General features: G+C 34.5%; 2 protein-coding genes across 3 annotated transcripts; both read right to left on the bottom strand.

The window, feature by feature from the left end:
* Positions 1-1,059: 1,059 nt before the first annotated feature.
* LOC108218179 (transcription factor RSL2) lies at positions 1,060-2,750 on the bottom strand. Its single transcript, XM_017391097.2, has 4 exons — positions 2,092-2,750; positions 1,659-1,907; positions 1,411-1,542; positions 1,060-1,305 (listed from the first exon to the last, which is right to left on the bottom strand). The coding sequence occupies exons 1-4, from the start codon at positions 2,668-2,670 to the stop codon at positions 1,219-1,221; spliced, it is 1,047 nt and encodes a 348-aa protein (XP_017246586.1). The 5' UTR covers positions 2,671-2,750; the 3' UTR covers positions 1,060-1,218.
* Positions 2,751-9,865: 7,115 nt separating this feature from the next.
* On the bottom strand, positions 9,866-17,768 carry LOC108218948 (QWRF motif-containing protein 2). 2 transcript variants are annotated; one of them, XM_017392135.2, is made up of 6 exons: positions 15,950-17,768; positions 14,352-14,471; positions 12,797-12,913; positions 12,619-12,708; positions 11,043-11,150; positions 9,866-10,262 (listed from the first exon to the last, which is right to left on the bottom strand). In XM_017392135.2, exons 1-6 carry the CDS (start codon positions 17,450-17,452, stop codon positions 10,209-10,211), a joined length of 1,992 nt encoding a protein of 663 aa, XP_017247624.2. In that variant the 5' UTR covers positions 17,453-17,768; the 3' UTR covers positions 9,866-10,208. The 2 variants fall into 2 exon arrangements, with proteins under 2 accessions (XP_017247624.2, XP_017247623.2); XM_017392134.2 differs by having other exon boundaries at positions 10,064-10,262; positions 11,043-11,153; positions 15,950-17,591.
* Positions 17,769-19,055: the final 1,287 nt, after the last annotated feature.

Genomic DNA, 19,055 nt, shown 5'->3' on the forward strand with positions numbered 1-19,055 from the left:
TCATGATTAGTAGGGGTGATCACGGTCTGGTTTAAACCGCAAAATCCGCATAAATCAATCTGATATTTATCCGATCCAAACCGAAATCGAAATGAGGTTTACGGTTTCAGTTCGACTAATTTAAAAAACCGTGGGTTGTGGGTTGGTTTCAGTTTTATATTAAACCAACACGTTATAAAACCAAACCGCATATTTATATATATACAATATAGATATTTAATATTATATATATACAATATATTAATTTTATATAAATATATTAATTTTTTAGTTAATACTTTGCTGGGTGGTTGTTTAATTAGTTACCTTATTAATACCATACCAATACCAACTAGAAGTCAAATCAATTCAGTAATCCACGACTTCGATTCAAGTTTATGCATTTTATTAGACTAAAGTTTATATTTTAACTTAACTATGCGAAATTATGAAAATGGAGACAAAATGATCGTTTATTTTCTAGTATTATTCATGAATACTCGTATCTGATTATAAGCCCTACTCATAAACCGATCAATCCGCTTAACCCAACCATAAAAAACCGCACCACTTGATCCAGGTTAATTGGTTTGAGGGTCATGGGTTGATTTGAGATTTTAAAAAACCGCTAATATATGGTTTGGTTCCGGTTCAACCTCCAATCCGAACCAAACCGGACCGCGATCACTTCTAATGATTAGTGCAGATTTTCCGAGCCAAACACCAACATAACATTAAATAAAGCCCATTGATTTAATTCTGTCCAAGTAGAGGCCCAGATCCTGGAATGATCCAGCCCAAAGCATATAAACTCTACTCGGGGCATATCGGGTGAGGAAGAACACATGCTCTTTATAACTGCGAAATGTACTTCTTTCTTTTTTGAAAACTAAAATATACTCCTTTCGACTCCATAACATAAATCACTCGCTTACAAGAGTTTTGATTAAAATAAATATTTTTCAAATTTTGTTCTTGAGTGAATTTTTAACAAATTTTTTGTCAAAAGATTATTAAATTTAATTATAAAATTAAAATTTTGAAAATACGTTAAAAGGTCTATACACAAAAACATGCCCGCACAAATGAAATTTTTAAGTGCAATAATAATCATTGAATGTTGACTACTACAAGTCATAAATTAAAGAATAATCACGTTTCATTATTATAGGTTTCTCTTGTTTCTGGTTACAATAATAATCAAATAAATGAATAGGCAGCCATGTGTGATATTCAACTTCACGGAGAAATGTTCTGGTAGAGACCCATGTCCATCCCATTGTAAGCAATCGGAGCATACATCCATGTCTCATCAGAACTCAGCAGCTGCCGATAATTAAATTCATAATTAGTTATCCGTCTACTATAATGTCTCGATTATGTTGGGATCGGGAAAAAATATTTATTTATTAATTATTATCCTCCAGTTACCTTAATTTGAAGCTGCAAAAACTTGACATACTGTACTGCCTCTTCAAGCATAGTGCTAATGTCAACCTTTGTACCATTTGGAACAAGGTGCTGTAGGGTTCTCAGTCTCTCGTTAATTCTCTCTCTTCTTTTCTGAAAAATCAGTTGAGATTTATTCTGTTAATTAACGCGCATAAAGTCAAAACGACACTTATTCTGGAACAGAGGGAAGTTTTCGTGATCTGGTGATTAATTAGATACGTGCGTACCCTTGCGTAAAGACTCTGAGGGTCAGTAGCAGCGCCTCTTCCGGCTCTGGCTTTACCGCTGGAGTTAAGAGCAGAATCTTTGGCGTCTGATCCTCCAATAGGCTCTTGAGAACCGCTGGAATCATCCTCTGAGATGCAACTACCGGATCGCGAGCTGATAATCGCTCTTGGACTCTCTGCGTCGTTCTTATTGATTTGAACGGCCTGCTGATTCTTCTTGCCTTGTAGATTCTTCTTGCTTTTCACGGTCTGCATTAATAAGCAATCGAAAGAATGAGATATTAATGATAGCATAACACAAGTCCCTGTCTCAAAATAATTAGTCGCTTTGATTTCAGGTGTAACATAAACGTACTTCTACATATTAAAAAATCAAAGTGACTATTATTTTGGTGCGGAGGAGTATCATATTCTATCACAATGTTGTACTTACATCTCTTGGAACCCGAGTTTTTTTCTTCGGATTTTGATCAGACGATGCTGCAGCATTGACTCTGTTCTCTTTGACAGCTTCAGAGAGCTCTGGATCTTCAAACTTCCTCTTGATGCTCACTAAATCAGTACTCCTACCATCTGCAATCTCTTCTTTCAAGCACATTGCATTGTCTTGCACGACATCCCCTAGCGCATTCATGTTATAATCTCGTTCATCATGAGCAACAAACTCGTGAGGCATCATCTCATTCATCATTTCCGGGGTTAAATAGCTAATGTTGGAAAAATAATTAGGAAAACCAACACTACCAGTACTAAAATTAGTAGCACTAGTCCTGCTATCTGTTATATCTTGAGAAAGATAAAAATTAGAGTTAGCATTTTCAGAAGAATAAAAAAGTGCATCCTCTTCAAACACTGCTACATTTCGAGTAGCTTCACCAGTGGACAAAAAATCTGATGGAGTCCCAAAATTTTGCATGAAATGCAGCATGCAGTCTGCTTCTTCGTCGTCACCGGAGAACATCTTGGTCAGGGAATTATACTCCCACTCCTCCTTAAGCAAGACAGAGTCCATTGTTGTTATAGTACAATTTGAAAGAGTTAGAGAAATGTAGGAAGTTTTGTGGGAGTTGAAGTGATAGTGCAGAGAGAAGGTTTGATAGGATTGACTTAAAATGAGATTTACTGGAGAACATGTATTTATAGTGGAAGATTAAGTATAAAGAATTGGAAGGTTATGACTTAGAGTTGTAAACTGGAATTGTTAATGGCTAATTGTTGTTCTTGATTCTCTGTTTAGAGAGCTGAGTCCGAGATGTGGGGCCAACACCAGGCAACGACAACTCATGTAGGGCCATTTCATGAATATCAAGATATATTTATCGATTTTTTTAAACATATAAAGACAACCATATTTTAATCTAACAAGGTTTTTATAGATTACAGGGTGTTTGGCGGGGCTTTAACCCCAACTTTTGGATTTATAAGATAGAATGGTTTGTGACTTTGTGTAAAAGAATCAAGAAATACTTATAAAAAATTGAGAATACTAATTTTTGTTTTATAATTTTTAATTTTTTCCTAAACACTTTAATCACTTATAAATATTAACTTGTAACTAACTTTTATTTCATTTTTTTACCTATATCTTACTAACGACGATAGAATGTACTTCAACAAAAGAAAATCGCAATCTAATAATCGTACTTATTTCCGAGAGTTCAAAAAAGCGCATCAAGCGATTGTCTGAAATCGGCCGGATAAAAGGCTTTGATTTTATACTAATAAGATGATAAAGTGTTTTAAAAATTAAGCGGATTAAACTTTCGTTAACTAGAATAAGCGGACAAAATGATTATTGACTTGCTAATGTTCTAATTTAAAAATATTAATTTTTTATAATATGATTATAATTAATGAAAAATATTTATTAAGAATATATACAGTTTAATTATTATTACTATATACTTTATGTTTTTATAATAATAATAATATATTTAATCAATCTACTTAATGACCCGTTTAAAATTCTGGTTAAGCCTCAAGTGCTTAAGTGTAAGAAGGTTCTCCAGTTATAAGAACAATTTATACTTTTGGGAATATTATTATTTTGTGCCTGTGAGAAACAACTAAAATAATTTATAATTACGCGGTGTCAGTGATAACAATAATGTTAGTGATATGCATTCAGATGTGCAAAAATTCTAAAATGAGCTAATGAATACCTTAAAACCTTCTTGTTAAAACTTTAAATTTAATACTTCTCATGAAAATAAAACTAAAGTAATCAGAGTTTAATGCATCAATGGCTTATTACGTACCTATTGGCTACTCTTATATGATATCACAATAATCATATACATTTCATTTTTGCGTGACCTTTATAAAAATTGTAAGAACCCTGTATTATAAAAGTAATATCAATCGTAACCAAACACAGTGATATTACTTAACTGTCATTATCTCGATCATCAGGAGATGTTAAGACTTGATTAAGACGGGAATTATAATTAGGTAGGAGATTTATTTGAAGCTGGAAGAGACAAATTAAAGTACTTGGACGAGTACTTTTAGAATCGGGAGAACGTGGGAAGCTTTCTCTTTGACACACATACGAGTATATAAATATAATAAAATATAACTCGTCAATTTTAATAATGGATGGGTAATTCTCAGCTAGCTAACTAATCAGAGATGACCAAAAATAATTAAATAACTAATAATTCCACTCAACCAGTGCTTTGGTTTCACTTATTTAATTATGTTTAGATGTAGAGGTGCATGAGAGCAGAATTTAACCCAGTCAAGGCACGAAGTGCAAGGTCTTAAAGTTATATATAAAAAAACGAAATATATTATCTCAAAAATGAAAACTAAATAGATATTCGGCCCATTATTAATTATGTCCTTAAGAAATAGAGAAATATTAAAAACGCAATCCGAAAATTAAATAACATGATTTTGTTTTATTAAAAAAAACATGATTTTGTTATTTTTTTACAAGAATATGATTTGGTTGCATATGAAAAGAAGTTACGTACTACTGACTACTGAGTACTAACAATAGAGTATAGTAGTGAGAACTTAGATTCAAGATAAATTTTGTTAATAAATACAAGAAAATAATTAAATAAAACAAATTTTGCTTAATTCAACTTTATTATAAGTTGTCTCACAAATTTGGGTAGCAAATAAATTAGACTGTGTTCAATTTGAGGGAACGAAATTTGGAGAATGTAACGAAATTTGTGATTTAAATTTGGGATGATGCGGGAAAAGATATCTATAATTTTTAGTTTTTTTGAGTCACTCGATTCCAAAATATTTGAAATAAAAATCTAGCTGCTCATTCCACTTTTTAACATGATTCCTTACAATTTAATTATTGAACAAAATTAATATCACACTATCTAGCCGTTAAAATTTGTTTATAATTTTCATTTCATTGACTAATTTTTCATTACTTTCAAGTTAGTGCAATCTAAATAATTTTTTTATATACTCTCTCCGTTTTAAAATATAAGTCGTTTGACTTTTTGGCACACATTTTTAAGTGTTTTGACCGAATAGGTAAAATTGTTATTTTTGAAATTTTCCTTTTTTAATAAAAATATATGATTAATATTTTAATTCAAAAAAAAAAATTGGGATGGTAATGATTTTAACTATGCATCAAAACACTTTGTGTGCCAAAAAGTACCTATATTTTTCAAAACGGGGGGAGTACTCCAGAGAGTTAATTAACTCCAATTTCAGCTAAAATGGTGATTTAGACCAGGTCATCAAAAACTAAGAGCGAATATCATCGCTTCTAAGAGAGAATGAATCCAGAGGGCGGCTTTCATCGTGGAGATGAGTCTGATGACAAATGTCATTCTTATAAAAACTCAAAACATGATCCGACAAGGTGAGCTTACAACTGCTTCGCATGTCCCCCTCACCTCGTTAACCTAACCCTGCTCCTCTCGATCATTTTATCACTAGCTTTTCTTCTTAATCATCCTCGCTAATATATTGAGCTAGATTGCGGTCGTACAAATTATATCAAGTCCATTAATAAAACTCATATTTTTGTAACAATATTAATAGCAGTATATACATTACTTTCGAACTTTTGTTCGGTCTTTGTTATGCAAATTGCCATCGATAACACAAATTGAAATAGATCTTAAATCGGTCGGGTTAAATTAATATCCGACAAAAATCGATATTGGACGGTTAAACTGATTAGCTAGAGATGAGTAAGAGTGATAATTATAATCCATATCGTAAAATGATGTGGATAAAATCTTTGAGAGCACGTACCGATATATGTTGCACAGCTAGCTAGCTGTTGATATCTTGGTTTTAAGATTCAGACAAGATTGATGAAAAGTAAACCCTCAAAAGTCGAAACTGATCTGTAAGCCATGCGCAGTTATGGAATTCAGATTAACTGAACTTAGCCAATCAACTACTGAAAACACACCACACATTCCGCCGCAAATTAAGCTTCATATCCTACGCGTCTCAAAACACCAACTCATTTCCATACAGCGCATCTCCAACCATACAAACTCTTTAGCTAAAAAGTGAGTTAGCAATCAAATATAAAAAATTTAGCCAAAAATCATACTCCAACCACTTGAATCTATTGTCTATGATGTCTGTAAGAAATCTGTCGGATGATTGCATCATTTATTACCATATTAAAATGATATATTCTATTTTAACAAACTAAAATATTAATAACATTCTAATTTAAATTATAGCCAAACAATATAGCAAATAGCATTGAAGTACAATATAAGTTCAATTTATCCAACGATTATAGCCGGTTGGAGATGCTCTTATACATATTTAACTGTAAATTATTTAGTGTATAATTCTTTGTTGCCATATGATAAATCCATCTAAATATTAGTTTGGTGTTGTCGTATTTATATTCTATATTGTATTTAAACATTATTCCTCGTAAACTCGTTCCTATAAAAATATGGATCATATATGTTTTTTTTTTTGTTTGCTAAGTGGATCATATATGTTAAGTATAAATATGTGCTCATGTCCATAAGTTATTACAGAAATACTGAGATAGCTAGGAAGTTGAACTTGTAATCTGTAAATGACCGATTTTCTTAAGACATTAACATGAACATGATTTTAAAATTGTTGATTTAATTGATTAATTATTCAATTAATTATTATATATCTCCCAAAAACTAATAAAGTAATTTCTAATATACTAAGACTAGTAATCTGATTGCATCTATTGATTAAGTATGATTTCCGATTTTGAAGTAGAATATGCTGAAACTATATCATATTATATATTTTCACATTAATTTATGTTGTAAATTCTTTTGTAACAATAAGAAAACATGTTATAATATATTCCGTGACGTGTTCCTAATCTGGAATGCAACACCGTCCACAGCACGATTATCATATATTGTTTGCCTCAAATTAAAACCTCCAAATGCAGAAAATTCTTAGAGGGAATCTCGGGGACAAAAAGAGATCGGTCGTTCTAAATAATTAGATTTTGTTGGATTTTAATAATTTACGAGACTTCACAGACTTGCTAGGGTTAGGGTTTGTTCCTCTAACAGAGCCAGAGGGACGTCCAATTAATAAAGATTAAATAAAATGTCACGCTCATCCGAGTCTTTTGCAGCTCTTCAGCATAAACAAGAGTTTCAGTTAACAGCTGGTTGAAACTTTATATGTATCCACCAAGGGACACGTATATCTACGTACAATATGAGCACACGTTTTCAGCTTCTTATTCCTTTTATATTTTTCTTAATTAATTCTGCATACCACTGCTGTACAGTTATGATTGTGTGAGCTCACGGAGTCGTTGCTCAAAAAGTGATTGATCGGTAATTAATTAATCTGTCTTCTATAATTATTATTAAATATGTGATCATATATTTATATTTAGCTGATTTATTTTTATAACAAGTGCAAGATATATGATGTTTTGGGTGATTCAGATATTAATTTTAGAGCTAAATTGAAGTTATTTAATTAAAGTTATATAAAACCACTTATAATTTCATCAATGTTTGCCAGTTGTTTGCTTGTGGTATGACTGCATGGCCGAACATTGTTGTAAATTAAAGCTTGAGATCGATGTTCTATCAATTTAAGAATAAAGAGAGAAGGGATTAAAATAAAAAAAATTGCCAGAGTGAATAGATTAGTTAGTCACCCTTCATCCCATTTCTGATGACTTTTTCGAATAAAATTAATTGATTTTATTTATTTTTAGCAGATAATTTCTTTCGTACTATCTCATCTTATTTTGTCATATTCATATCTTGTTTAATGTAATAAATATTGACAAATGTGAGAAAATTTATAACTATTTAAATTCTTTTAATTATGTAATGTTTGCCGATGGATCGGCTCAAAGTATTTTACAGATTACTTTTATTTTTTATAAAATATTCGCCTATACTAAGAGCATCTCCAGCAGCTTCCCTATATGATGTCCTAAGCTATTAATATAAGGAATATGACATAAAACACAACTCCAGCAGAGTCCTAGCCATCCCTGAAAAAGTTAGTATGCCCACTTCATTCCTCATTTTTAAGGATTGTGGAACCACTCCTCATTCTATTTTCAAGAATAAAATATTCACTTTACTCCTCTTTCCCCCTCTTTCTCTCCTTTCTCTCTCCTACTTACAAGTTGAATATAATATTATAATAATAATAGGGAATAGAAATAGGGAATGTTGTTGGAGTTCCCATTCAATAAAATGTAGTAATCCTTTAAAAGATGAATATTTTATTATATATTTAGGGAACATGTTAAGACTCTGCCGGAGATGCTCTTGTAAGCTTTAGTATTACTTAAAGCTTTTCAATTAAAGTTGAGACATTAAAGACCAAGTCCCATTATGCGGCAAACACAGTTTACTTTAATGTTGACTTGATTATGAATAAATTATGATCTGTGCATCATATAAACTAATATAAAGTGGGGGAGAGAAAGATGAAGTCCAAATTAGTACTCCCTCCGTCCCACCAGATTCTTTACAGTTTCCTTTTTGGGATGTCCCATCCAATTCTTTACATTCCAAAACTTACCAAAAATAGTCAATGGGTCTCACCACTTCCCAACTTTTCCTCCCTTTTCACACTACTTTTACTCCTTTTTCACACTACTTTTACTCCACTATCTCTTTTTTATTCATTAAAAATTGACGGTCCCACCACTTCACCCACTTTTCTTCCTCTTTTCCACTACTTTATACATATTTCTTAACCTTCGTGCCCAAACCAAACGTAAAGAATTGGCTGGGACGGAGGGAGTATATACTTTATGGAATTGGAAACTTATTTTTTAATGAATACATGATTTTGGAGGAAATGGGTTGATTATAATATGTGTTTATTGGAGGCAGTGAGTTTAATATAGTGTTCTGGAAAGCATGCATTACGAAAAACATAAAAATACAGCATACGTCAACCAAGGAAGCACTTCTCTGCTGCGTAAACGGTCAACATCGAATTATTATTAGCAAACGGAAAAAAAAATATTAATTAACAACTGTTATATGAATGGGACACCTACTGCCCCTCAGCCTCGCCAAAGTCCAAGCGAAATCACATACACTCTCAACTGAGATGAAAGTAATCAGATTTTGTCCCATTTTTTTTATCGGATCCATGATTGTCCTCGAACCGGGTTGAGACCGGTTTCTTTTAAAGAGTAAAGATAACATCGGGTACATAGCCTTAGAGTTTTTGACGCTCATTTATGCATAGTTTATGGCCTAAGAGTTCTTGATGCTCATTCATGCAACTCGGAAATATAGATATTAAATACATATGTAACATGTACTCTTATTTAGTTAGAGGGTGCTATTTAGAGTCGTGCAGATTTTTTTGCAGTTTGAAAATGTCATCCTTCGAACAGGTTAGAGGAGAAAACAGAATAATTCAGCCCAAATTTCCTGGTCAATAATGCCCATCGCATCGCAAAGACGAGGAAACATATAGAGATCTCGAATTCGTGACTTTATTAAATTTAGCAGCTTATTACTGCTATAGAAGGGGAGCCCTTCTACATCTTCATTACTTCATCACGATAAAATTTGAGACAAATTTTTTTTCCAAAAGGGACATGCAAAAAGGGACGGAGGGAGTATAAACATAAAGAAAGTTTCAACTAGATTAACTTCTGTTCTATTTCCTTTAGATTTCCCTTTTATTATGAGTTCACTATAAAATTAAACTATATAGAATTAGATGAAGACGAGTTTGTAAACAAAGGGTGACGAGAGGAGACCAATTTAGACCTCGGCGAATAACATTAGGGCTCAAATTCCGAACATACAGATATATATACACATTTTTTGTAACCTGTGAAGCACACTCTTGTGCAATCTGATACATAATCACAAGACAGGTTTCCTACCATCTATGATTACAAAGTACTTACTGTATAAGACCCTTGCCTTTTTGATCCAGCAGCAATTAGTAAGAAACTACCAAAAATCTGAAACTATTTGACGTCGATATTTTGGCTGTTGTTGATTCAGTGGCTCGGGAAATAAAGAAATCTGATGTGATGTTAGAATTTCAAGTAAGTAGTCGTTACATCTCTTCAGTAAGGGTTTAGGGAGCTCCTTTCAGTTGTAGTACGTGTGTTCTCAGGCTGCAATCTTTCACCTATTTAATAAAGAAAGGAGTTGATGTAGATTAATGAATATACTCTCTGTAAACTAGAATCTCACCAGATCTCAAAGTCTGGCAGTTAATATAAAAACATTATGCCAATATGCTTTTTAACTTGGTCTTTTACAGCAATTGTAATTTAAGATTACGTGCTACTTTCCAGCAAAATTCAGAGCATAATCAAACACAAAAGCATAGACCCTAACTCTTTATAGATAAAATGCATATGTTTGTGGGAGAAAATTACCCTCATTTCAAAATTGACCATGTTTACTGAACATATACAGAACTACAGAAGCCAAGTACAGAGATGAGGAAGCTAATTGCTTAAATATGGAAAATAGCTTCCTACAGGAAGTAAGTACTTGGTATTTAATATTACTAGGATAAGAGAAAAACTGTTTTATAGTTTTGTAGGTAGTAAATTTTTTAGAAAGTTCAATTGTTCAAATAACCAAGGATAAATATAAGCAAGCAGCTTCCTTTATTTGATGGATACTCACAATTCCAAGTGAGTTGCACTTCTGTTATTTTGTTTAACCAAAAAACCATGCAGCTTTCCAGGGAATTGGAGGGCCTAGGCATTAATTTGTTAACTAAACAAGCACTAAACCAAACACGAACTTCATCACTCTTTAATACTTAATCATATAGATCATCACATGTAATGGTTTTTCCTTCCCTGGTCTCCCCTTACCATATTTAACTAAAGCTTGTGGGAAAAACAAAAGTTCTTGCAACTTACAAAGAAAAACACAAAGGAACATGCTTTACCTGCATGGCTGTCAATGTAGACAACAAATCTCTACACTGATCGAGTGAAGCACGCTCCTCTGAGGTTATACTCGCGAGTTCCGACGCCAACAAGTTAACATGTTCGACCTGCTAATAACCACAAAAAAGCAACCAATCTAATTATAAGCTAATAAAATATTTGTGAAGCAGGGAAACTAAACAGCATTATGTCGAACACTTTTTTTATTTTATACATGGGTTATGTTCAACACATTATATCAGAGTATCCAAGCTAAAAATGTTCATCAAAATAGATTTCATTTCAACCAGCTAAGGAAAGTCCCGGGCATCCAGTTAGCCTAGCGGATCTCTGCAACTTGCTTTTGCACTGAAAAGTAAAAAGTCCATTTGTGATCTTCACTTGTGCAATATCGAGTTTGGTAAGAAAGTTCCACTACTAACATTATTGAATCTGAAGATTCCCTCTATCCTCTTTCTAGTTGCTTTACTTCTGTTTGTGCGTTAAGTCCATATTAATAAGAACAAGCTCTCTGATCTAATTTCTATTTCGAGATTGAAGTTTCATAAGGAGAGAAGGGATGTAGACATAAAGCTGAATTGATACTAGTCTATGAAAGAAATCATACAACTCCCAATCATATCCTTTCCCTCCATATTAAAACTTACAGACACACAATAAAATGGACATGAAAAGCTTTGAAAAGTTTGGAGGTGTTTTAGAATATAAGAGTATGAAGGAAGAGGGGAAGAGCAAAATGAAGGGGCCTTGAAGGGTGGTAAAAGTGAAGATGATAGAATTTGAGTGCACAATATGAGCCCAAGGAACGATAAAAATATATAATGGCAAATTTTATGTAGTGGACCAAAGACAGGTGATCTTTTAGTCTTGTAATCTTTTATTTCTTGAGCGTTCTAACAAGCCTCCGCCTCCACTCTTCGTTATTTTTTCTAGCATTTCTGAGCCCGTAAAGATTGATCTTTCTCATCCTGTCCCTAATTTCCTTGCCAAAAAACCCCAAATGATCCTTCATTTACATCAATCTTAATGACAGAATACTTACCTATTGTCTATAACACAAAAATACAAGGTATGCATTCTGCATATTAATCCTATTGAGTCATTATCTATGTCCACATATTCTTGTGGGGTAAGGTACCTTTACTTTCCCTAAATCTTTCTTATAATATGTCAACCATTCTAGCTTAGAACCTATACCACAATAATTAGCTGTGCATTCTGCAAATATTTCTACAAGTTATTATAGTCTATATCCGCATATCTTCCCGTGGGATAAGCTACCTTTAATTTTTATATATCTTTCTTATATTATGATAATCCTGCTAGTTTAGGCGCACAATATATCACCAATGCTTTCTCATTCTCCTTAAACAATACAACAATATCTTAGCTTCTCATCCTGCATTTTGTTACAAGATACCATCATAAACTATGGTAGTATGCTCCAGAACCCTTTAGTTGAGAATAATATTAAACAGGTGCAGTTTAATCTTTGATCGGAGTGGGACAGATTCCTACTTCTATACAACCAATCATTCAACTTCAATATGTTTTCAAAATTATTACAAATATAACCTTTGTTTGTAAGTTGCAGACTGAAGATGCCATCCCTTGCATTACATCAACTGCTGAACAGATAGCATCTTCCAAATTGTGAATATCTGCCTGTAGAAAAGAACAGACATATATCAACCCCAATATGGAATGCTAAAATGCATCCTAAATATTGATCACTTAACATATTAGTACATACCTTTGCGCCACCAACAAGGGGAAGGCGGAGAGTACTGGACTCTAGAGCCTCGATAGCCCCACAGAGGGAACTAGTATGATCCTTCTCCGTAAGATCCCAGTTCTCCAAACATAGCATCTGCATTAATTAGATGGCCGTGTAAAAACAGTGGTTAAGGAGAGTTAGAATTGGACACTTGGACCCCAGAACTGCTAAATGGCGGTTTTTAGCACATGCAGGCAGTATAAGATTTGGGATGATAACAAGCCTCTTTTCTGAATCTACTATCAAAATTATGTATTTCAGATGCATGATGAGGTTAAACAAAGGTGTTGGAATGAGAATAAAGGTAATATTGTGCAAGTAAACCAATCACCTTGTATTGAACGCAGAATTGTTATAATAAGAGACATAGCCAATCAGCTAAATGCTTAAATGATGTATGTATGACACTCAAAATAATATCAGATATTTATAACCCCATCCATGATCTATTCCATGGTGTCTAACCAACCCTTTTTTTCCAAATAAAATTATGTATGCCTTTCTGATATCCCATAGACACTAACAACATTCATTGCAGTGGCCTCAGAATTTGAGCTAAAAATAATTTACGAAGCAGAAATTTTGTTTAATTCTTTGTGGGTGGTCGGCATATATCATATATAGTATAGGGGGAGAAGAGGTGAACAAATTCTAGACCTCTTCTAAAGGCAAACCCTGGATTCTTGATTTTTATATTTCTGATACTGATCACATGTAAAATTTTCCTACTATGGGTGCAAAACAGTCCAAGTGAGCCAGTAATCATGAGACTAACGGAATAATCAACATTTTACACCATAAGAAAACTTGGCTTCACTGTAAATGTGTATCATACATAGTAATCATTAGTCTTTCAAAAATATTTACCTCTACGAGTCTTTTACAGCTCTGCTAATCGGACTATACGTTTGCCTCGAGTGCATGTGCCAGACACTCGACACTCGGACATGGATATGGACACTTATGACTCTTTCATTAGGCCAAAAAACATGTAAAATTTTCAAGATGTTGCCGAGTCCGACGCTTCATGTATTCATATCGGACACTTAAGCAGAGTCCAAGTAACAAAGTCTGACAGTCCAATGAAATTCACATTTACTAAAGAGACTTTTGTCCCAGGTAATGTTTATTGAAGGATTTCATATAGAATATTGCATCTGATACTGTTGCATCAATAGTTTAAGACTAAAGTAGAACACCTTAAACCCATGTAAAGAGCAGCTAACTTCAGTTAGCCGTATTTATAATATTTATAAGAAAACTAAGAATTATGCAAAATGCACACGGAAGAGACATATATTCAAGCTAGTGAACAATAAAAACTAAACAATCAGCTGTACTATATATTATATGTGTATAATTAGGTAAACATACAATTTAAATGAACAAGGAAAACAAAAAAAATGCAAATAGGTGGGCACTACTAACCAAGCCAAGCCCAGTTCTCGCCGAGAGGCGGGGGGAGGAACAAACCACAAATAGTAAAATGCAAAAAAGCTTAAATGATAAAGATAAACTTTCATGATCTTACTTGTCCCTTGAGGATGGACTGTGTTTTCAGATTTTGCCTTAGCAGTTGTAACTCATTTCTTTTGGATTTGACAGAATTCCGCAGTCTAGCAATTGTCAACCACGCATTATACAGGCTTTTCTGATAAAAAGAAAAAACTTTTAGAAGATACACGGGTCAACAAGTCAAAATAAATATAATCTTTGCACCTACAGCATACTAAAGAAGTGGAGAATGACAATCATGTTAAAAATAAAACTAATCTGTGTGTGTGTGGTACAACGTTACATTTCTTTTACAAGGTTCATTTACATATTTGAGAGCATGACATTATGATATTATGGCTGTATTGGTTGCAAAAAATCTTCTTTCATATTTAGCGGTTGACCACAAGTCAAGCCGCATATTGTTCTGGCTGGTTATTTTACCACTAGTTTGGCTATGGTCAGGAATACAAAAGACGCAAGATGTGCTTTGACTTTGAGCCTTTTACCCTCCTATCCACCCACTGCATCATAAAGAACCGCTAACATAGATATCTATCGAGCGTAGGGGTGGCAATATCAGACCCGACCCGAACCCGCAACCCGATTTACTGAGACAAAACCGGAAAGTGACCCGAAAATCACCCGATTGACACGAAATGGACCCGAAATTAGAATTTCGTTTCTAACAACTTCAATTTTCAGTTTTATTTAATTTTAAGTGATTTTAACTTGACCCGAAATCGACCCGATTGCTGACACAAACACGATCCGTTACCCGAAATTGCCACCCCTAAGCGGCTTTACTTTGAAGACCAGTGACAACAGCAACCTTAGTCCTTCACCCCGCATTTAATCAAACATTAATGATGTTTTATAATTTACATCAAAATTTTTTTAACATTCTTATTTTTAGTTTGTACAATATTTTCCTATTGGGTTAATCAAATTTCAATATTTAAACACTAATAAAATTTATGCTAGTGTTAAAACTTTATATACAGACAATACTGATGTGGACAGCACACTCCCCTGCACGCAACCAAATTCCTGGCTCCCAACTCGCATAAGGTATAGAGAGTGAAGATGGTTTTTAGATTAATATTAACCATAAAATCCTTCACAGGGAAGTAGAAGATGCACAGTCTTATCTTTTCTAGCATCAAGGTCATATAATGTGATTAACACATTAAGAGCCCTAACTAGTTTTCTGATAAGGGAGTGAGTTACTAGCTTCTCATAATTGTTAATTAAGGACCAAGGTTGTACAATTGTACATGTTCTGAGAATTTAAAAAATAAAAACTATAACTCCAGATCAAAAGTAAATACATAAAAGAATACAAACCAAAGCATATGATGCAACAGCATCAAACACATGTACACAACAAAATTTCAGCAAATGTGAATGGTATAGAGTAGATCTAATCACCGCGCCAATATATCAATATACATTAAGTGAAGAGTGTAAGCTCTATATATTCAAGTCAACTGCAGAATATTATAGTAAAGACAGATGAAGATTGAGGATCCAATCCAAAACATGTTATACAATATGCATCAAACATGATGACTTCTGTTAATTCATAACAGACAGATATAAACGTCAAGTTAGAAGTTTACAAAAGCGCTGTACCTCAGCTAATCCTTTCTTGACCCCCATGGCAGCCTCAGCTCTAGCATTTGCATACCGCCACTGTAGTTGCTGGTTGTATAGGAGCCTTAACTGGTGTGCATCAACTATACGATTTTCACCCACCTTCCCTCTTCGTGCATCAGCAGCAAAGCTCAGAATTGAGGAGGTCGAGCTCAAGTTACTAGTCAACGTTGTGCTTCCTACACCATTCCTTACTCGAGATGGACTTGTCCCCCTCATTGGAGATGAGTTAGAAGATGCCACATTTCTGCTTGGGGAAGCAGGCCTGGCCACATTTCTGCTCGGGGAAGCAGGCCTGGCCACATTTCTGCTCGGGGAAGCAGGCCTGGCCACATTTCTGCTCGGGGAAGCAGGCCTGGCCACATTTCTGCTCGGGGAAGCAGGCCTGACAGCCCCTCGAGAGGGAGATGATAATCCCCTGCTAGCAGATACTCCTCTAGGTGATGATGATGGACTATCAATCATAAGTTTCTTTGTTCCATGTAACTTAGGAGGCATGGGAGGTATCAAACCCACAGTCCTCAATCCTGAATTCTTGCCTGCAGGGGAACCTGGCTGATCAGGCAACCGCCTGATACGGCTAGCAGTCTCCTGCCATACCCTAGCAGGTACCACTATCCCGCTTTGCCCTCTTTTCTCACATTCCTGCACACTCTCATTTCCTGAAGACACACTCAAACCATCCGATACACTATGATCACCCACCTCCTCAGTTGATCTACTACTGCCTAGATCAACACTCTCACCCATTCGCAAATGTTTCAATTTCGATTCCGCACTAATTTTACTAAACCTGTCATCTGCCATTGATTTCTGCAAAGCCCTAACAACACTTCCACTACCAGATCCACCCAATTTCGCCCTCTCACTCGTAAAATCCACACTCCTACTCAGCATATTCTCATTCGTCAGCCTCCCCGGCCACCTCTGCTTCTCCCTCTGATCCCTCGCAGGTGTAGGCACAACCTTCCTCCTCTCCGGAGTACCTTTCCTCACACTACTCAAATTCCCCATCACCGGACTTTCCTTCACCTTACTAACACTTCTCAAAGCCGAATCACCTTGAAATGACACCGACAAGCTCCGTTTCGAATTCACCAGCATCTTCGCCGCCTGCGAAATCTCTCCACCAGGCGTCACAGGCCTCGGCGTCGGTACTCGCCTCACTCTCTCAACCGACTGCGACCTCGGAGTCGCCATCACATTCCTCGGCGCCATCGGCGATGGAAATCGCCGCGGCGTCGAATTTGTCGAATACGAAGACGAATACGAGGAATTAGACGACGACGTAGTAGATGTAGTAGTAGTACTAGAAGATGAAACAGATGAGAGATACCTAGACGACACTTCTCGCGATTTCGGCCGGCGAACTCCATTGTTATCGGCCTCCGACGGTAGTAACGGCGGCCTCTTAGGGTTCTGCGGCGCCGGAATCTTCGAATTAACCTTCCGGCTAGGCGTCGTCACTGTACCTACCATCATATCTCACATCTCTTCCTCTGATTCCTCGATTTAAAGCCTAATTTCTCCACAATACAACACAATCATATGTGTAAATGTAAAGAGAGAGAACTGAACCAATTACACGTAATTGGTATTTATGCAAGGAGAGAGAGGGGGAGAGAGATGGGAGAGATAATGAAAGAGAGAGATGGTAGAGATAATGAAAGAGAGATGGGAGAGAGGGTCGGAATTGTAACGGTCGCGAAATTCCGGCGGAGAAAAGCGGCGGAGGAGAGAGATTTGTAGGCGAGATTTGGGAGTACAAAGCAAGTAAGAGACTACTGGAAAATAATTTATTATTTTATATTCATTTTCCAGTTTTTTATAAAGTAAGATTAGATAAAGCTCGAGTTTTCTCAAAAAAAAAGATAAAGCTCGAGTTTATTTTAATTGATGAGGCATAATTAATTCAAGCAGGGAAATTTGAATTTGGGACTTTAAATTTTGTTTGTGATGACGTGGTTGGTTACAGTGCACAGTGGAAGACGAGACGCGCGGTGAGAGGAGAGTGAGGTTCACACGAAGATGTTTTATACGAAAAGGTGGCGATGAAATGGGGAAGACATGCGAAACAAGGAAAGGGATGTTGGCCTTTTATCGTCCGTTACGCTTTATTTTATAAAATAAACAAATAAAATATCTCGTTTTTTATTCAAGTTCTCTTTTTATTCAAGTTCTTTTAATCACCTATATTACTCCGTAGGACACTAATCTGAACAAATACCTCTCGTTAAATCTAGCCTGCTGGTATTTTAATAAATACAAAAACTATTATGCTCAGATTTAACTAATTTAACTGATAGCGATAGGTTTGTTTTTAATTCCTCGTACCTTAAAAAAAATCAGAAAATATTTATTCTAATTTCAAATTACTTTTAAATTTACACATGTTATTTTTTATATTTTTAGATTATAGTTATACATCGTACTATTACTTAAATAAATAATAAAAAATTAAACATAAATGGATTATAATAAATAAGTATGAGTTTGAGTGATTAAGTCCATAATAAATAACAACAATTAAATAAGATTTAAAATTGAATTACCGACTGATGTTTTAAAAATTAACTATTCCTGGCTTTGAAGACTTATTGTTGATATCTTTAAATTTTAGATAACAATTATATCACTTTAATTTATTTATTCCTACTAAGTCCTAACAACCAAACTATCGTAATTTCAGAAGCTTTTATTTGAATCAGAATTACACAATGTAATGCGTGAAATAGTTATGATGGCAGTGACAGGACCACCACGCTGAGACCATGAGCCTGAGCCCGTTTACCTGGGCTTAAATCCCCGATTTTAAGTCATCTGTATTTTAACCGAAAAATATCTGAAAATGATTTTTCATGAACATTTTTTATAAAAATTACTCCTAAATCATAAATCACTCATAAATTATTTTTATTTTTATTATTATATTTCTAATAACTCATAAGTTTTTAATAAATTAAAATTATTCAAACAACATTTTAAACTTTAAACTTATCAAATAAGTCACGTGAGTCATAACATTCATGGTCGATTGGAAATATAAAACCTTTAAATGTCAATAGATTAAGGGGTGGAGTCAGTC

This window comes from Daucus carota, chromosome 4, assembly GCF_001625215.2.
Source record: "Daucus carota subsp. sativus chromosome 4, DH1 v3.0, whole genome shotgun sequence".
NCBI lineage: Eukaryota > Viridiplantae > Streptophyta > Magnoliopsida > Apiales > Apiaceae > Daucus > Daucus carota.

What these genes read in the sequence shown, in the direction of transcription:
- LOC108218179 (XM_017391097.2), bottom strand. Translation starts at nt 2,670, where the DNA reads ATGGACTCTGTCTTGCTTAAGGAGGAGTGGGAGTATAATTCCCTGACC. An exon ending in AAACTCGGGTTCCAAGAGAT is followed by an intron (nt 1,908 to 2,091) that starts GTAAGTACAACA and finishes TTATTAATGCAG; the next exon opens with ACCGTGAAAAGCAAGAAGAA. An exon ending in TTTTGCAGCTTCAAATTAAG is followed by an intron (nt 1,306 to 1,410) that starts GTAACTGGAGGA and finishes AATTATCGGCAG; the next exon opens with CTGCTGAGTTCTGATGAGAC.
- LOC108218948 (XM_017392134.2), bottom strand. Translation starts at nt 17,452, where the DNA reads ATGATGGTAGGTACAGTGACGACGCCTAGCCGGAAGGTTAATTCGAAG. An exon ending in AGTCCATCCTCAAGGGACAA is followed by an intron (nt 12,914 to 14,351) that starts GTAAGATCATGA and finishes TAATTAATGCAG; the next exon opens with ATGCTATGTTTGGAGAACTG. An exon ending in CCCTTGTTGGTGGCGCAAAG is followed by an intron (nt 12,709 to 12,796) that starts GTATGTACTAAT and finishes TCTTTTCTACAG; the next exon opens with GCAGATATTCACAATTTGGA.